The 15,258-nt window shown below is 49.4% G+C and overlaps 6 protein-coding genes across 6 annotated transcripts; 3 read left to right on the forward strand and 3 right to left on the reverse strand.

The window, feature by feature from the left end:
* Positions 1-730: 730 nt before the first annotated feature.
* Positions 731-2,385, forward strand: N7466_010837 (aminotransferase-like domain-containing protein; the record flags this gene model as incomplete). The annotated part of the gene is made up of 4 exons (XM_057170226.1): positions 731-1,207; positions 1,314-1,699; positions 1,809-2,217; positions 2,275-2,385. 4 exons carry the CDS (start codon positions 731-733, stop codon positions 2,383-2,385), a joined length of 1,383 nt encoding a protein of 460 aa, XP_057015958.1.
* Positions 2,386-4,268: 1,883 nt separating this feature from the next.
* N7466_010838 (glycoside hydrolase family 55 protein) lies at positions 4,269-7,191 on the forward strand (the record flags this gene model as incomplete). Its single annotated transcript, XM_057170227.1, has 2 exons — positions 4,269-4,506; positions 4,565-7,191. The coding sequence occupies 2 exons, from the start codon at positions 4,269-4,271 to the stop codon at positions 7,189-7,191; spliced, it is 2,865 nt and encodes a 954-aa protein (XP_057015959.1).
* A 436-nt stretch (positions 7,192-7,627) lies between these two features.
* Positions 7,628-9,235, reverse strand: N7466_010839 (Zn(II)2Cys6 transcription factor; the record flags this gene model as incomplete). The annotated part of the gene is made up of 2 exons (XM_057170228.1): positions 7,628-9,123; positions 9,199-9,235. 2 exons carry the CDS (start codon positions 9,233-9,235, stop codon positions 7,628-7,630), a joined length of 1,533 nt encoding a protein of 510 aa, XP_057015960.1.
* Positions 9,236-9,795: 560 nt separating this feature from the next.
* N7466_010840 (cation diffusion facilitator family transporter) lies at positions 9,796-11,226 on the reverse strand (the record flags this gene model as incomplete). The annotated part of the gene is made up of 2 exons (XM_057170229.1): positions 9,796-10,037; positions 10,092-11,226. The coding sequence occupies 2 exons, from the start codon at positions 11,224-11,226 to the stop codon at positions 9,796-9,798; spliced, it is 1,377 nt and encodes a 458-aa protein (XP_057015961.1).
* Positions 11,227-12,242: 1,016 nt separating this feature from the next.
* N7466_010841 (uncharacterized protein) lies at positions 12,243-13,062 on the forward strand (the record flags this gene model as incomplete). The annotated part of the gene is made up of 4 exons (XM_057170230.1): positions 12,243-12,407; positions 12,481-12,742; positions 12,797-12,855; positions 12,913-13,062. 4 exons carry the CDS (start codon positions 12,243-12,245, stop codon positions 13,060-13,062), a joined length of 636 nt encoding a protein of 211 aa, XP_057015962.1.
* A 365-nt stretch (positions 13,063-13,427) lies between these two features.
* N7466_010842 (lytic polysaccharide monooxygenase) lies at positions 13,428-14,426 on the reverse strand (the record flags this gene model as incomplete). Its single annotated transcript, XM_057170231.1, has 1 exon — positions 13,428-14,426. The coding sequence occupies one exon, from the start codon at positions 14,424-14,426 to the stop codon at positions 13,428-13,430; it is 999 nt and encodes a 332-aa protein (XP_057015963.1).
* Between the last annotated feature and the right edge of the window lie 832 nt (positions 14,427-15,258).

Genomic DNA, 15,258 nt, shown 5'->3' on the forward strand with positions numbered 1-15,258 from the left:
AAGGTTGCTGACTCCCGATATATAGGTACATATAAGCACTTGAGAGCTTCCAAAGGGGCCTTGAGTATACATTAGTTCCACTATGTATATATATAGTAAACATTTGAATGTTTGGCAGGTGTAGATATTCCAAGTATACCTAGTAGTAATTCATGAATGTCAACTGGTACCTATTACTTCATATATATGTCTGATTTCCAACCTTGAAAATATTGAACAATCCGAATGTTTCTATCATAAATCTTTCCTACTTGAACCAGTTGATTTCATGTCCCGATCCGATCGATGAAATACAGCGTAAAATGGGGCAGTTGGAACGCTAGTCATTTAAATGCATTCATTGCATTAATTGCATGGAGCACCTTACCATAAGTGAGACATTGGCCACATTGAACGCGAAAAAAAAAGCTTGTATCAATCAACTTGGAAAAATTATGATAGATTGAAAAAAAAAAAGAAATATTCAAGGCCTTTCAGTGTTTCCCGTACCTGTTCCTGAACCATCGGAGTAACTCTGCGTAACCTTGGAAATTTCAGCCAAGTTGTTCGTTTTGTTCGTTTTGTTCGTTTTATTCAGTTTAATATTTGACTTTGTGGTTCCACCTTCGCTTCCACGGATCTCGGTTCTGCTCCATTTTATGGACACCTTTTGAAGCCCCAATGCTTTCTCCATATCTATCGGTCCAATTGACCTTGACCCATTGAATATTGCTATTATTTTCTACACAAAATGCCACCCATGGACCAAATTGACCTTTCGACTGGTTGGCCGAACCCCACGCTCCTCCCCGCCCCCGAACTCCTCCGCTCCGCCTCAACTGTCCTAACCGACCCCTCCATTGCCCACCCGGCATTAGGCTATGGCCCCGACGAAGGCTATGAGCCTCTACGTGTCCACATTGCCCAATGGATGGAATCCTTTTATCAACCTCGCCACCCGATCTCTTCTAAGCGCATTTGCATCACCGGCGGAGCCAGCCAGAGCCTCGCCTGTATCTTGGCTGTATTCACCGACCCCGTGTACACGCGGAATGTCTGGCAGGTTGATCCCACCTATTTCCTAGCTGGCCGCATATTCGACGACGCTGGCTTTGCTGGGCGAGTGCGGGCAGTGCCCGAGGATGACGAAGGGATCGATCTAGATTTCTTGGAAAGCGGATTGCGTGCGTCCGAGGATCAGGCTGCCGCCAAAGGCAATGTCACGCCGGTAATAAGGCCAAGACAACCCAAAAAAAAAAGTGGCAGGGATCACTTTAGAAGGAAAGTGATACTTTGCATACCGAGACTGTGGACTGACTTGACCCATACATTAGAAAATTAAACCGCCTCGATCATGGCGCAAGATCTACAAACATGTTATCTATGCCGTCCCCACATTTGCGAACCCGTCGACTAAGATCATGTCCCTGCACCACCGGGAGCAACTGATCCGGCTGGCCCGGAAGTACGATGCTCTGGTGGTGACTGACGATGTTTATGATCACTTACAGTGGTCCTCCATTGCCGGTAGTAAACTGCCATCGGCCGACCGTGCTTTTGTCCCACGTTTAGTTGATGTGGACCGCTATGTGGACGGTGGCCCTGTGGATGAATGGGGCCACGCAATAAGCAATGGCAGTTTCAGTAAACTTATTGGACCCGGAGTCCGCACGGGATGGGCGGAAGCATCTGAAAAGGTGGCCTACGGTTTATCGCAAGTGTAAGTTGTCTTCCGTCATCTCTGTTATCATCTATACAGTATAATTCTTTGTGCGGAGTATATCGAAATGAAGTTGGGCTGGGGCGTGGGTAGGCTGACGTGACAATAGAGGCTCGTCTCGGTCTGGTGGAGCACCCTCCCAGATGACCTCGACCTTTATCGACCAACTCCTTGTCACTGGATTTTTGGAACAACATATCCGTGATACCTTACAGCCCGCATATGCAGAGCGGTATCACGATCTGACATCTGCTATTAAAGAATACCTGGCACCACTGGGCGTCAGTTTTGAGGCCCCAACTAACGGGGTGGCGGGCGGTTATTTCATTTGGCTTACCCTTCCAGCTCCACTTCGCGCGGCAGATGTCGTAAAGCAAGCTGATTGCGACGAAAATCTGCGCTTAGCGGCTGGTGATGTGTTCCAGGTGGCTGGTGATACCGAAGCAGCCAGCGATCGCTTCACCAACCACCTTCGTTTGTGCTTCGCGTGGGTAGAGCCGCGTGATCTAACCGAAGGAGTGCGTAGACTTGCACGCGTCCTGAAACAAATGCTCTAAATAAGCACATCTGCCTAGATGTCCAGCCTCGATTGTGGTATTGCCACAGCCTGGAAGGGTACGGAACTTGACGGTCCGTTCCGGTTGAGAGGACGCGCGGCCATGGGACCCAAACCCCATACAAAATGAGCCCCAGTTCCCTAGATAGTACTAGAACGGGTCCCAAATGGATCCAGGTACGGAGTACAGGGTTGTTCCGTACGAGTACTCATGGAATACTGTAACTAATCCATGAATTTTACACTGGGACGATGGGCACAATAGTGGATAGTTAATGTAATTCGTAAGGAAATTTTGACTAAGCCAGAGTTGGAGATTTGAACCGGATGCTTAGTCACATTGCATAAAACCGTGTTCCGTGGAGCATCGTACAATCAACAACAGTTCCTCGGATGTGATATGATCTGCATGCATCAAAATTGGCAGGTCAGAACCGAGCAGTCAGAGAGCAAATGAGGTTATCGCATTCGTACATCTCTAGTCCATGCACAAATCTTGACTATGTACATGTGCACTAGCCCAAATGGGGAGGTACCATTATTCAGGGGCAAAGCTTGGCGAACAGTTTACTTGACGATGGAGTATGGAGTACGGAATACCTAAAGATGACAAGATCCTTCCATGGATTCTATTCTGGCCCGAAGACGTTTGGCCTTGAAGCTGTGCCGTGGATGCCATCATCAAGAATCTCAGAATCTCCGGTTCCCCTCCCCGCGTCTCGGGAATGCACATACTTGACATCCGCACCCCTAACAACCAAACAAAAAAACACAGACCTTGGAACTTTGTCCAGTCTACACGTGCCCCTCATTATTGGTTGTCTGTTGCAAGTTGCGCCCACCGAATCATGCCGGAGGTCCCGAGTGACTTGCCGAGAATGGCGGGAGCTCTAGGCGCCGGCTTGCCCCCTGATGTGTGACCCGTTGCCATCGAAGGGGGTCAATCGGGCTCCACAGGGCAACGCGCTTGATCGGCCATACCAGGGGAACGAAAATAAGCAGGGACCGTCCCTCCCACCTACGTATCCTTCAATGGAATGGTCCAGGAAATAACAACCCGTGCAAATCAGAGCCCCTGGAGAAGGCATCGAGAGAAACACGCTCCTCCCATGCGACGGAGGAATGCATACCCTGTGTAGGATGGGAGAGATTAAGGGAGGGTATATTAGCAACGTAGAGCCTTCAATCCCAGTATTTCTGGAATTTCCTTTCTCTTGCTTTTGCTCTACTTTGGGGCTTTTCGTATATCCCAAAACAGCAATCCAGTTGTGTGCTGAACGTGCCATTGTGATATTTCCATTTCCAAGCTTGAATAACCCCCTCTCTGTGCCTATTTCTGTATTTCATTCTTGATCAAGGCAAAGTGATCGCTGGAAAAGCGAGCTTCTTTGAGAAATTTACGGAGTAGCGACTCCCGAGTCTACCTGCGACATCCGGCTCAGTGATTAGCTGCTTGAGCGTTTCAAGTTCCTGACTATCGCGTTTCAAGGGTCAAAGCCAGACCCTCGGTGGGGCTGCTGTGATTGGTGGAGTGTGGATTTAGAAAGCAGCGCCGGCGCATGCGATAGGCTAAACCCGTGATTCAGGGACAACTCGTGCAGGGACCAATTCAGCTGTGAGTACTTGATTTTCTTTTCTTTGCGCTTCCAACTTGTCATTGTTCTCTTCTCTCTTTATTCTCTTCTTTTCTTGTGGGCATCTTGCTGTTTCCTACATTCACTCCTTTTTCTATTCTTCTGGAAGGGAAGTTACAGATCGCGATTTCTGCAATCTATACTCAAGCCTGGTGCTGCCTTCACATTCAATCGTTCTGCGAACGCAATTCCCCTTTTTGCCCTACAGTCCACTCTTTCTTTATATTTCTATATCTTTTTCTTCTTTGCTTGCCTCAAGCACCAACGGCTTACAATTTTAACCTTCCAGTACTGGTTACTGAACGGTTTCATCTTTAAGGGTCTTTTATTTCTTACCCACGATCGTTTCGCTGCAGGTCCAGCGATAGTCATCTTGACGATGGCCAAGTTTCAATCATCAATTATGCTATTCTTAGCCCATTTGATTTTATTGTTGGGTCTACCGACTGCCCTGGTGGGCGCGGTCCCAATGAGCCCAGTCCCCAATAGCCTTGATGTTTCCAAACGGGCCACATCAAGCTACTGGATGGCTAACATTAAGCGCCAGGGTGTGGCGCCCTTTAACTCCAATGCAGACTACAAGGTTTTCCGCAACGTCAAGGATTTCGGCGCTAAGGGTATGTTATCACAAGCACACCGACAAGTTGGATTTCGCCGAGGCTAATCTTGATACAGGTGACGGCTCTACTGATGATACCGCTGCAATTAACAAGGCCATCTCCTCTGGAGATCGCTGTGGTAAGGGCTGTGACTCGTCCACCACCACCCCAGCTATCGTCTACTTCCCGCCCGGTACCTATGTCGTGTCCAAGCCCATCGTCCAATATTATTATACTCAAATCGTTGGCGATGCTACGGATCTTCCCATTATCAAGGCCGCTGCTGCCTTCGCTGGCATGGCTGTCATCGATGCCGATCCATACGAAGATGATGGTGCAAACTGGTTCACCAATCAAAACAACTTCTTCCGTGGTGTTCGTAACCTAGTCATTGACTTGACTGCCATGCCCAAGGGCTCTGGTGCTGGTATTCACTGGCAAGTCGGCCAGGCTACCAGTCTGCAGAATATCCGATTCGAGATGGTCAAGGGTGGCGGCTCCGCTAACAAGCAGGAAGGTATCTTCATGGACAATGGCTCCGGTGGTTTCATGTCCGACTTGACTTTCAATGGTGGTAACTACGGCATGTTTCTGGGTAACCAGCAGTTCACTACGCGCAACTTGACTTTTAACGACTGCAACACCGCTATTTTCATGAACTGGAACTGGGCATGGACTTTCAAGTCGGTTCAGATCAACAACTGTGAGGTTGGCCTAAACATGTCTACCTCGCCTTCCAACCAGACCGTTGGTTCCGTCATGCTGCTCGACAGTACGCTCACCAACACCCCTACTGGAATTGTTACCGCCTGGACTGAAAAGAGCATTCCAGTTGGCGGTGGCACTTTGGTCCTCGACAACGTCGACTTCTCTGGCTCCAAGGTTGCTATTGCCGGTATCGATGGAAACACCATTTTGACTGGTGGCTCTGTTGTCGCCAACTGGGTGCAGGGCAACACCTACACTCCCGGATCTGCAGTCAGCAAGCGTGCAGTCCAGGTTGAGGCGGACACCGATGTTGTTACTGTGACTGAAACTGTCATGAAGACCATTGAAGCCTGCCCCGCAACTTACGCTTCAGCCACTCTCGCCAGTAACAACGAACAGTCTACTAGCCAGTCGACTCTCCTTTTCCCTACTGGTTCCGAGGAGCGAACTGTCGCCTCCGTGCCTCCCGTTGGCACTGGCGTTGTTGCTTCAGTCACAAGTGCCGGCGAGAGTATTCCCGCTGTTGTAGCGACCCCCAAGCCAGCTACCACCAAGGAGGTCACGTTGGTTCCCTCCGGCGAGAATACTGTCGTTGCGACTGGGGCTGCCGAGGTCACCTCTGCCGCGACTGCCACAGTCAAGAACATCGGTGGTACTGGAACTGGTGGAGTCTCTGCCAGCATCTCTGCTGCCCAGAGCTCCTACCCCGCCAGTTATGGCTCTGGATCCAGTGGCAGCACCGGCACCTGTGGTGCTAACCAAGCTGTCGAATCTGCTCGCACTCAGGCTGCTATCAAGGCCTCTTCCAAGCCAGCTAGTCTCCTTGTCGATGGCGCAGTTTTCGAAAAGTCCAAGCCCTTGTATGAGACTGTCCCTGCTTCCTCCTTTATCAGTGTCAAGTCTGCTGGTGCCAAGGGTGATGGCTCTACCGATGACACCAAGATTATTCAAAAGGTTCTCGATAGTGCCACTGCTGACCAGGTCGTGTACTTTGACCACGGTGCCTATGTCATTACCGACACCATCAAGATCCCTAAGGACATCAAGATCACTGGTGAGATCTGGCCCATGATCATGGCTCATGGCAGCAAGTTCGCCGACCAGCAGAACCCTATCCCTGCTATCCAAGTTGGCCAGAAGGGCGAGACCGGTTCCGTTGAGATCAGCGACCTCGTTATTATGACCAAGGGTGCTGCCCCCGGTGCTATTCTCATGGAATGGAACGTCGCCGCTTCTACTCAAGGCTCCGCTGGTATGTGGGATGTGCACTTCCGCATTGGTGGTGCCGCTGGATCGGATCTGCAGAGCGACACCTGCCCTAAGACTCCTAAAGTCAAGACTACCCCCAAGGCCGAATGTATGGCTGCTTTCTTGCTTCTCCACGTCACCGAGAAGGCCAGCGCCTACCTCGAGAACACCTGGATGTGGACTGCCGATCACGAGCTTGATCTTGCCAGCCACGCCCAGCTCAACGTTTACACTGGCCGTGGTATTCTGATTGAATCCCAAGGCCCCGTCTGGCTGTGGGGTACATCGTCCGAGCACCACCAGTTGTACAACTACCAGGTCTCGAATGCCGAGAACGTCTTCATGGGTCTCATTCAGACCGAGACACCCTATTATCAATCTAACCCTGGCGCTCTCACCCCATTCACACCCCAGCCCAAGAAGTGGAACGATCCCGATTTCGCCACTTGCACCACCGCCTCCTGTCGCAAGTCATGGGGTCTGCGGGTTCTCAACTCCTCCAAGACCTACATCTACGGTGCTGGTCTGTACAGCTTTTTTGAAAACTACGCTCAGACCTGTCTCAACTCGGAGGACTGCCAAGAGAACATTCTCGAGGTCGATTGCTCTGACGTCCAGATCTACGGACTTACCACTAAGGCATCCGTTAACATGGTCACTTCCTCCAGCGGCAAGAGCATGGTTCCCGAGCGCCCGAACAAGAGTACATATGGCTCGACCATTGCCCTTTTCGAACAAACCGTCTAGATACGTGGTTCAAGTTTCACTTAGACATTTGCATTTCTCGCCATTTTCGTTCCAGTCCATTATTCCTCCTTTCTTCTTCTCCTTTCTCTGCTTTCTTTGTCTCCATCTTTACCACCATGGCTTATTTATGTCATGTGTGAAGTAGGCCCTTCTTCTTCTTTACTTCCTCTTCCTGTAACTACTGTTTTAGATTACAGTGGATCAGTGGATTTGGTGCTCGTTCAAGAAAAACGGTACCGCATTGGAGGCCTTATTTGATACCATCAGGGTTTTATTTGTATGACGAGATCATTAATAGATATGTGATCCAACAATGATAAATGGCATAAGTTATAACATTTTATTTCAGTATCAATCATCATGTCGTAGTATCTATATACTTGGAACATTCTCGAGTCGTTAAATCGGATATGAACTTATAGAGAACTCGGAGTCATCACAGAAGCAGAAAGTTGAAGTCATTGGGCCGTTCCCTTGCCAAGTCGATCCAAGAAGCAAGCCGCTGATCCGGTAAATTCCACCAAGTCTCCAAAAACTCCAGAACCCTCGCGCGATCCAATGTCCGACTGAGTCGCATCACATCTTTGAAAGCACTCTCCACAAACTTCTGACTCGGCCGATCACCCCTCACCTCCGTCCCCGCAATAAAAAGCGGCCACACAAAGTCCTGGGCCCACATGCCGTTCCTCGTCTCGGAAAGACGGCGCACATGGCTCAAGATCTGATCACGCGCATGTTCCACGTCGATGACCGTACCACGGATCTGCGGGAAAGCCTGGGCGCTGTAGATCAGGTTTGCGTGGTAGAACATCCAGACGACAAGTTCGAAGTCTGCGCGATCGGACTCGGACCAGAAGTTGACTTTTTGGCTAAGGCGGAAGCTCTTAATGCGTGCGGACTCGATCTGGGAGTGGATGTCTTCGATTTGAGAGTAAGGGAGCAGAGTCTGGGAGCGGGTTTGGAGGCGCTCCAGTTGGGTGATTTGGTGGATGATGCGGATAAAGTCTGCGACTGCGGCGTCTTCGGTGCTTGTGGGTGCGGTGCTAAGGTTACTGATTACGTTCATGTCGTCGAAGGCGGTTAGATGAGTCCAAACGGAGGTGGAGTAAAACTCTTGAAGAAGGAATTCTTGGATGCGGAGGAGTTGCTGGTGGAGGTAGGATTGACTTTCTCCGACAAGGATCAGCTCACGTGCAGCGAGGAGATGAATCTTCCATCCTGACGACTGGGCCGAAAGAAGTTGATTGTTGCATAGGATGAGCACTGAAGCCAATGTCATGGACGCGTCCGGGCTGGATTGCGACGGAGGCGAGGCCGTCAAGTCGCTCAGTTCCTTGGCAAGACGCGCAAGGGCTTTGTTCTGGTATGCATTTGAGATATCCTGGAACCTGACGAACCAAGGATCTTCTGCAGGATACTGAGAAGCTAAGTCATGCGCAGCAAGAGCAAGGACAGATGAAAGCACCGTCTCTGAGTTCTCGGCCAGAGGTAAAATAATTTGTCTCCAGGGGTTCTCCGGTCCATCGATCCAAGCCAGTCGATGCGCAACCCGTTCCTTGAACCACGCAAGCAGTCGTGAAGCATGTGGAGGCCGGGGACCCGACAGACTAAGATCAATAGACGGCGAACCCATCAGACTTACCGGCGAAAGAGGCTGAGTCCTCAAGAAATTCATCTCACCAGACCGAATCAGCTCAACCGGTGTGCCACCACTGCCTGCAGTACTGACAACCGAAAACTGATTAGAAGATGCCTCGGGGCCTTCACGCACTGGGATCATTTGTCCCTGCAATCTACCACGACTCGCGACACCTTGGCCCCATTTCAGCTGCAGGCCGTAGCCCGGACACTCAAGATTGCGCTTCCCACATTTTGTACAACCCGGTAAGCTGCGATCGCATTTTATGCGCCGCCTTTGGCAGGTTGGACAATCTAGATTTTCCATATTAGCCACCGGCACACCTGGACACTAAGATTGGGGGGGGGGGGGAATATATGCGGTCATACCTTTTGTGGGTGGGGGTTGCGTAGGCCGCTTTGACATGTCCCCATCTGGTGGGGGGATCAAAAGAACCCAGTCACGACCAAGACTGGACCTATTGAACACGGTGCTTTTGCGGGATATTTGGGGGAATTATGCTGACTTGAGGGCTTGAGGATTCTCCCGAGGTTTAAAGGTTGTGAATCGTGATGGAAATCCATGGGGTTAGTCAGCGGGCTAATCCTGATTAGGACATGGTGTCAATTAGAACGCAAATTGATTGGACGAAGAGTCGCATGGAATCTTTGGAATCTTTGGAATCTTCTTTTCTTCTGTGGGTATCCATTCTATGGAGCAATTGGGGGGGAAATATTGGGTACTAAAATACAAGTACCGAGTACAGAGTAAAGAGAGGGCAAATTTCTGATCTTTATGATTATAATGTTATGTAATGATAATGCCATGTTAAAAAATTATGAGACGCTATAATTCCACTGGCAAGTGGATGATCCAAGGGCAGATACAATATTGATATGAGGGAATATACAGTTTGGCTATGAACAAATGTGCTACAGATACTCAAAAAGACAGCAAAGAAATCTTTGGACCTTTTTTTTTTCCATTTACAGCTCCTTCTTGAGGAAGTGCTCCGGCTTGTGCGTGGTCTCGTAGTCGACGTGGACGTAGGCACGTTCGACATCAGGCAAGGACTCAAGCTTGATCTGCAGCTCCTCGGCGACATCGTGGGTTGCGCGAAGAGTAGCGCCCGCATCCATGACAATGTCGACCTCGACGAGCAAACGAGGACCGGAGGTGTAAGCACGGACGGTGTCGATGGCTGTGATCATAGGGGAGTGGGTCATAGCTATGAATGGTCAGTAACATATTCTTCGAAAGAAAACAAAATGAGGCGACTTACAGATATAAGTGATCAGCTGCTGCATCTTGGTGTCCGCAGTGACACCGATAAGCAGCTGGAACTCGCCGTAGGCGGAGTGCACCCACAACCCGCTGACAATCAAAGACAGGATGATAGCGCCCATGGGATCAATCCACCAGCGGACCTTACTACCCAGAATGGAAGTCATAACACCGACTCCGTTGATGAGCAGGTCGTTCCGGTGATCCTCCCACAAAATACGAATCTGCGAAACCTGGTTGCGCAAAGCAAAGCAGTACAGGAAGAGAGCGAGCTTAGTGAAGAAGGCAACAGAGACGGCGATGACAGAGGGCAGGTGGAAGGCAGAGCGAAGGGTGTCGGAACCCTCGGCAATCTCGCGGAAGGAGAAGGCGATGATGATGAGCGAAACAGCAGTCATGATGCAACAGAAGCAGATGTTTCCAGCGGTCTCAATACGGGCCTTTCCAGCAGGGAACTTTCGAGGATCGACTCGGTTGACGGCTTTGTTGCACAGTAGTAGAGTGAGGTTGGAGAGGGGATCGAAGACGGCATCAGCCATGGTGGTGAACAGTGACAAGGATCCGGAGGAGACGGCACCGTAAATCTGAACACCACAGAGAATAATGTTTGCGGCGAAACTGGCGTACACGGCAATTTTGTACTTGAGACTGTTCTCACTGTTCAATTCACGGGCGGCACGCACATGCTCCTCCACGGGCTTCAGCATGCGCTCGATGTTTTCATTCTGGTTTTCGTAAAAGCCCTGCAGCTTGCGTGTGACAAGTGCCTGCTTGCCCATCACACCCGTTTTTTGCATCATCTCCATGACCCTTGTGTTGTCGGTGGTGGAATCCCGCTTCCGCGAAGTATTGGCCTTCATCTGTCGGATTTCGTCCTCGGTCTTAAGCTTAGAGGCGAGCTGGAAAGGATCGCTCTCTGCAGTGTATCGAGGTGGGAGTTGACCCTCTTCATCGGGGGTACCGGAGCGGTTCTGAACGGTTGATTCGTGCTCGAGGGCGCTCGATGTGCCCTCATTGTAAGAGCGGGGAGTCATTCTGTCCGGGGTGCGGTGCGATGAGTTTGGGCTGCTGCTATGCAGATGCTGCAAGGCGTGCGGGTGGTTGGAGAGACTCTGGCGAATGTGTTCCTCCATGATGACGGGTTAGTATATAAAGAATGAAATGAAGAATGAAGGTGAGCAAGGGGGAAAAAGCAATTATTCCAAGGCCTCTAAATGGAGGAAAAAGAAAAAAAGGGACTACGGGACTAGTGTTCCGTGGGTCCTGCTTGGCGGTCCGTTATCAACCAACAGTGAACACCAACATCAAATCATATCAAGTCATCAAATGCCACAGGATTAAAGCACGCAATACCTTTTACCTATCGGCGATAATGTTTGTTTGGGATGATGTCGACAACCCCGTGTGCGACGGGCTGTGAAATCTGCCGTCAAGAAAAGCCCAATTTCCGTGCTCTGTCGCGTTCATACGGAGAGAAAATAAGAGGTCTCCTTGCTCGTTCCCACGGTCGTAATCCTCGGCCACTTTATATTATGACAACTCGGACGTCTGGAGGTACCCTGAGCGTATTGTTCACAGCCCCGAAGATGAAGGAATTGAAGAAAAGATTGACCACTGGTATGATAATTGAGACTCACAAATTGTCACGCAGATTAGTTGCATAAAACCCCAGCCTATCTTCAAGACTGGCTGCACAAGAATCCGACCATAAAGCTCACCAGACCACTTTCTCTGCTGATGGTCGGCCTTGAGAATTGACCGGTCTTACGTGGATACATGCCTTTGATGAAGCCAGCAAAGATAGGATAGGAAAAGGCGGCAAAAACTTCCAGATATTCTGTTTAAAGCAGAGGTTTCTCGAAGATATCCTACCTATTCGACAGAACGTCCTGTCTCTTGATTTACTACATGCAATATGTATACCAGTTGACATACCTGGGTTAGAAGGAAACGAATATCTCTCCAACCACATTGAAGGTTATCTTTGCTACCTTCCTGATACGGCTTAGCTTTAGTGCGCCCTGTCTGCGACATTGTCAGCATTTGAAACTCGGATAAGTATTTGGATATTCAAATGTTGACACTCCTTCGGCCAATGTTTCTCTCATTCATTCTATTAAATTGATATTTAAACCCTGGAACTTCAAACATGGGCTCAACATCAAAGGTGTCATTAATTCCCTGGGATCCTCTCTCCGAGCCTCACCGAGAACGGCTGTATCAACAGCGGGTAGAATGCTCCTGGGATATGGACAAAGTCAACGAAATATGGAAAGATGCACAGCTCAGAGGTGAAAAATGCATATACTGGATTGTGAGTGACATTGAGCCTGTTCGAATAAAATTATGGCTTTTCAAATTCGGTAATGATAATAACAGACATACAGGTCCTCGAAACCGATGAGTCAGAGCAGAACCCCGACTCAAAGCTGATAGACACAGCTGCCTCTATCAACGCAGTACCACGCCAACCTTCGAAAACACAGTTCCAGCCCATTGGGCATATCTCTCTGGATTCCAAAAATGAGGAATCGGCGCATGTTGATCTCGATATCCCAAGTACCGGTGTTTTCTGGATCAAGTCTTTCTTTGTCCGGCAGTCTGTCCAGGGCAAAGGAACGGGACGTGCGGCCATGGATGAAGTCGAGAGTATGGCTGCCAGGGAGCCACTTTGGGCTAGGACCCTGATGCTGTCTACGATAGAAGGGGGTGATCAGGTTAGAGAGGATTTTGCAAAGGCCACATATGGGTCCGTTCCAAAGGTACGTAGGCATGACAGAGTCCAAATTGGGGTGATCGGTACCTACTAGTATTGACAGCTGACATTTGAGAAGATCGTCAACGAGGACTGGTATAGTAGACGGGGGTACAGAGGTATCAAAATTGTGCAAAACTTCTTTGATGTCAGAGATAGAAGTGGGAAGAAGTGGGATGCTAAGGCCATATTCATGCGTAAAGATATTTCTTGATGCCTTTCCAAAACTTCAAGATTGAATGAAGCTTGGGGTGGTACGCGGTACCTGTCTACTATTGACCTGCATTCATCAGGTGTGAATACGTCAAGCACTTGAGTATTTCCAACCTTCAATGACTGGTTATTTGTATCTACCAAATAGGTGGGCTCTGCCTTATTGTGCTTCGGGTGCTTATTAAAATTTCAATATTCTGCTTTCATCAAGCTTTAAATGTTCATTAGATAACTCTCATCACATGTGCAAAGATAAGTGATAAGCAGCTTGGATACTCTGCTAGGTCTCTATATACAGATACAGATACACCTAAATCTCCTCAGACAAATGTTCTAGTAAGTCTCAATCTACAGAAAACGGCCTCATCAGTTGTCACCAACAAGGTACTTGAACACGTTCTCTACCCAGCTCAACTTTTCCTCGGCGGATCCATTGACAGGGATCGTCACGGAGGTAGCAACAGCAGTCGAAGTGGCCACGGAGCCAGAGGAACGGAGCTGGGTCGCAAATGTAGTGCTAGCGGAGACAGAGGTTGTCTCGGGGGAAGCAGAGATTGCAATGGCAGCCGAGCTGGTGGTCTCAACTGCAGCAGGAGTCTCGGTGGAAGTAGCGAACTCAACTGGAGTGGATGACTCGGTGGAAGTGGGGGTCTCGGTAGAAACAGTTGAAGATGAAGAAGATGAAGAGGTGGATGAGGTGGAAGAAATGGACGAAGATACACTAGTTGAGGAACTGGTCTGGGCGGAAGTGGTGGAGGTGGTGCTGGTAGAAGCCGAGCTAGAACCAGACCCATCGACAGTAAAGTCGACACAAGACTCATAGGTCTGATCAATGGACTCGGCGTACCAGTACCACTGTAGCACACAAGTTCCACCAGTAGTGCACTGGTCACCCAGGTCATCAGGAATAGTAACGCTGAACTGAGTGTTGTTTGCTGCCACGCCAGTTGAGACAGAAGCATAAACAGACCAAGAGATCAACGGGGTACCGATGACAGTGTTGGAAGAAGTATCGACAACAGAGACGTTGGCGACACCAGTATGCGGAGCTTGAATGGTGACCTCAAAGTCCACTGTCTCACCTGCCGTGTACGAGTAGGTAACATTATTGTCAGCATACTTGAAGCCCTTGCACAGCCAGGCATCGCACTCGGCAGCATTGTAGTCGCTTTGTGTGTCGGCAACTTGGAGCATGGTCTGGACATTTCCGTAGATATCAGCTGTCTCCATATCGTAGGCTTGTTGACCGCAGGCAGCTTCGAAGGCAGAGCCAGGGTAACGGGGCGTTGGGCTGGTGACGAAGCCATGGCCGTGGACTAGAGGAATAAGTCCAGCAAGGGCAGCGAGAGGAGTGAATTGCTTCATTTTGGCCGGGAAAGAATGAAATTGATCGGTAAACCGGTGCCGTTCAAGTATATAGCGAATGGAAAGAACGAAAAGACTGCACGGTCACAGACCGGAGAAAAAGAATGTAGTAAGAAGGGTTGAAAAGAATAGACCAGCTTTGAGGAGCACAAAACCCAGGCCACGATAACCATGACTTAAATAGATTTGCCTTCTTTTTTCCATTGGTAATCTCGACCCTGTCAGCATAGAAGCTTAATCAACTACAAACAAGTCGAAAGTACCAAGGGAATTGATCCACTGTGGAAGCTGTCAATCAAGCATACTGGAAAATCACGTTGAAACACTTGAACCCCTGATGCACCAAAAGGGACCATTCCTCCCCACCAGGAGGCGCGTGGTGAGACCGGCGATATTGCTTGTCGGGAGATTTTCGGATTTTTTGTCGAATTTTTTGACATTTCAGATATTTCGGACATTCCAGCCTGATCTATCGCACCAGTACTCCGTACATGCATCCGTGAGGTCGATGTTCCTGCTAGGGCTTGCCAAGGCTGGTTCCACGCGCCGGTCAGGTTTCAGGTTAAATAGACCGCATCGCACCGAAACAGGAGTCCATGAGATGCCTAATGGTGATTGCTGGGAATATTGATCGGTCAAATAATGCCGACCCTGATGAAATAAAATTGTGAATCATGTCAATATGGACATGCCAGACAAGCAAAATATTGGCAAACGTGGGTCCCCGGATGACTCGGGCACATTCTCCATTTTTAGCCTTGGGTGACGGGTCTCTGCCAGTTTGATTAAGGTTGATTCAGGGACCGAATTGTGGAGTCTAGAGAGCTGATCA

This window comes from Penicillium verhagenii (genome assembly GCF_028828195.1).
Source record: "Penicillium verhagenii strain IBT 33310 chromosome Unknown utg000012l_segment0_segment0, whole genome shotgun sequence".
In the NCBI taxonomy this organism is placed as follows: domain Eukaryota; kingdom Fungi; phylum Ascomycota; class Eurotiomycetes; order Eurotiales; family Aspergillaceae; genus Penicillium; species Penicillium verhagenii.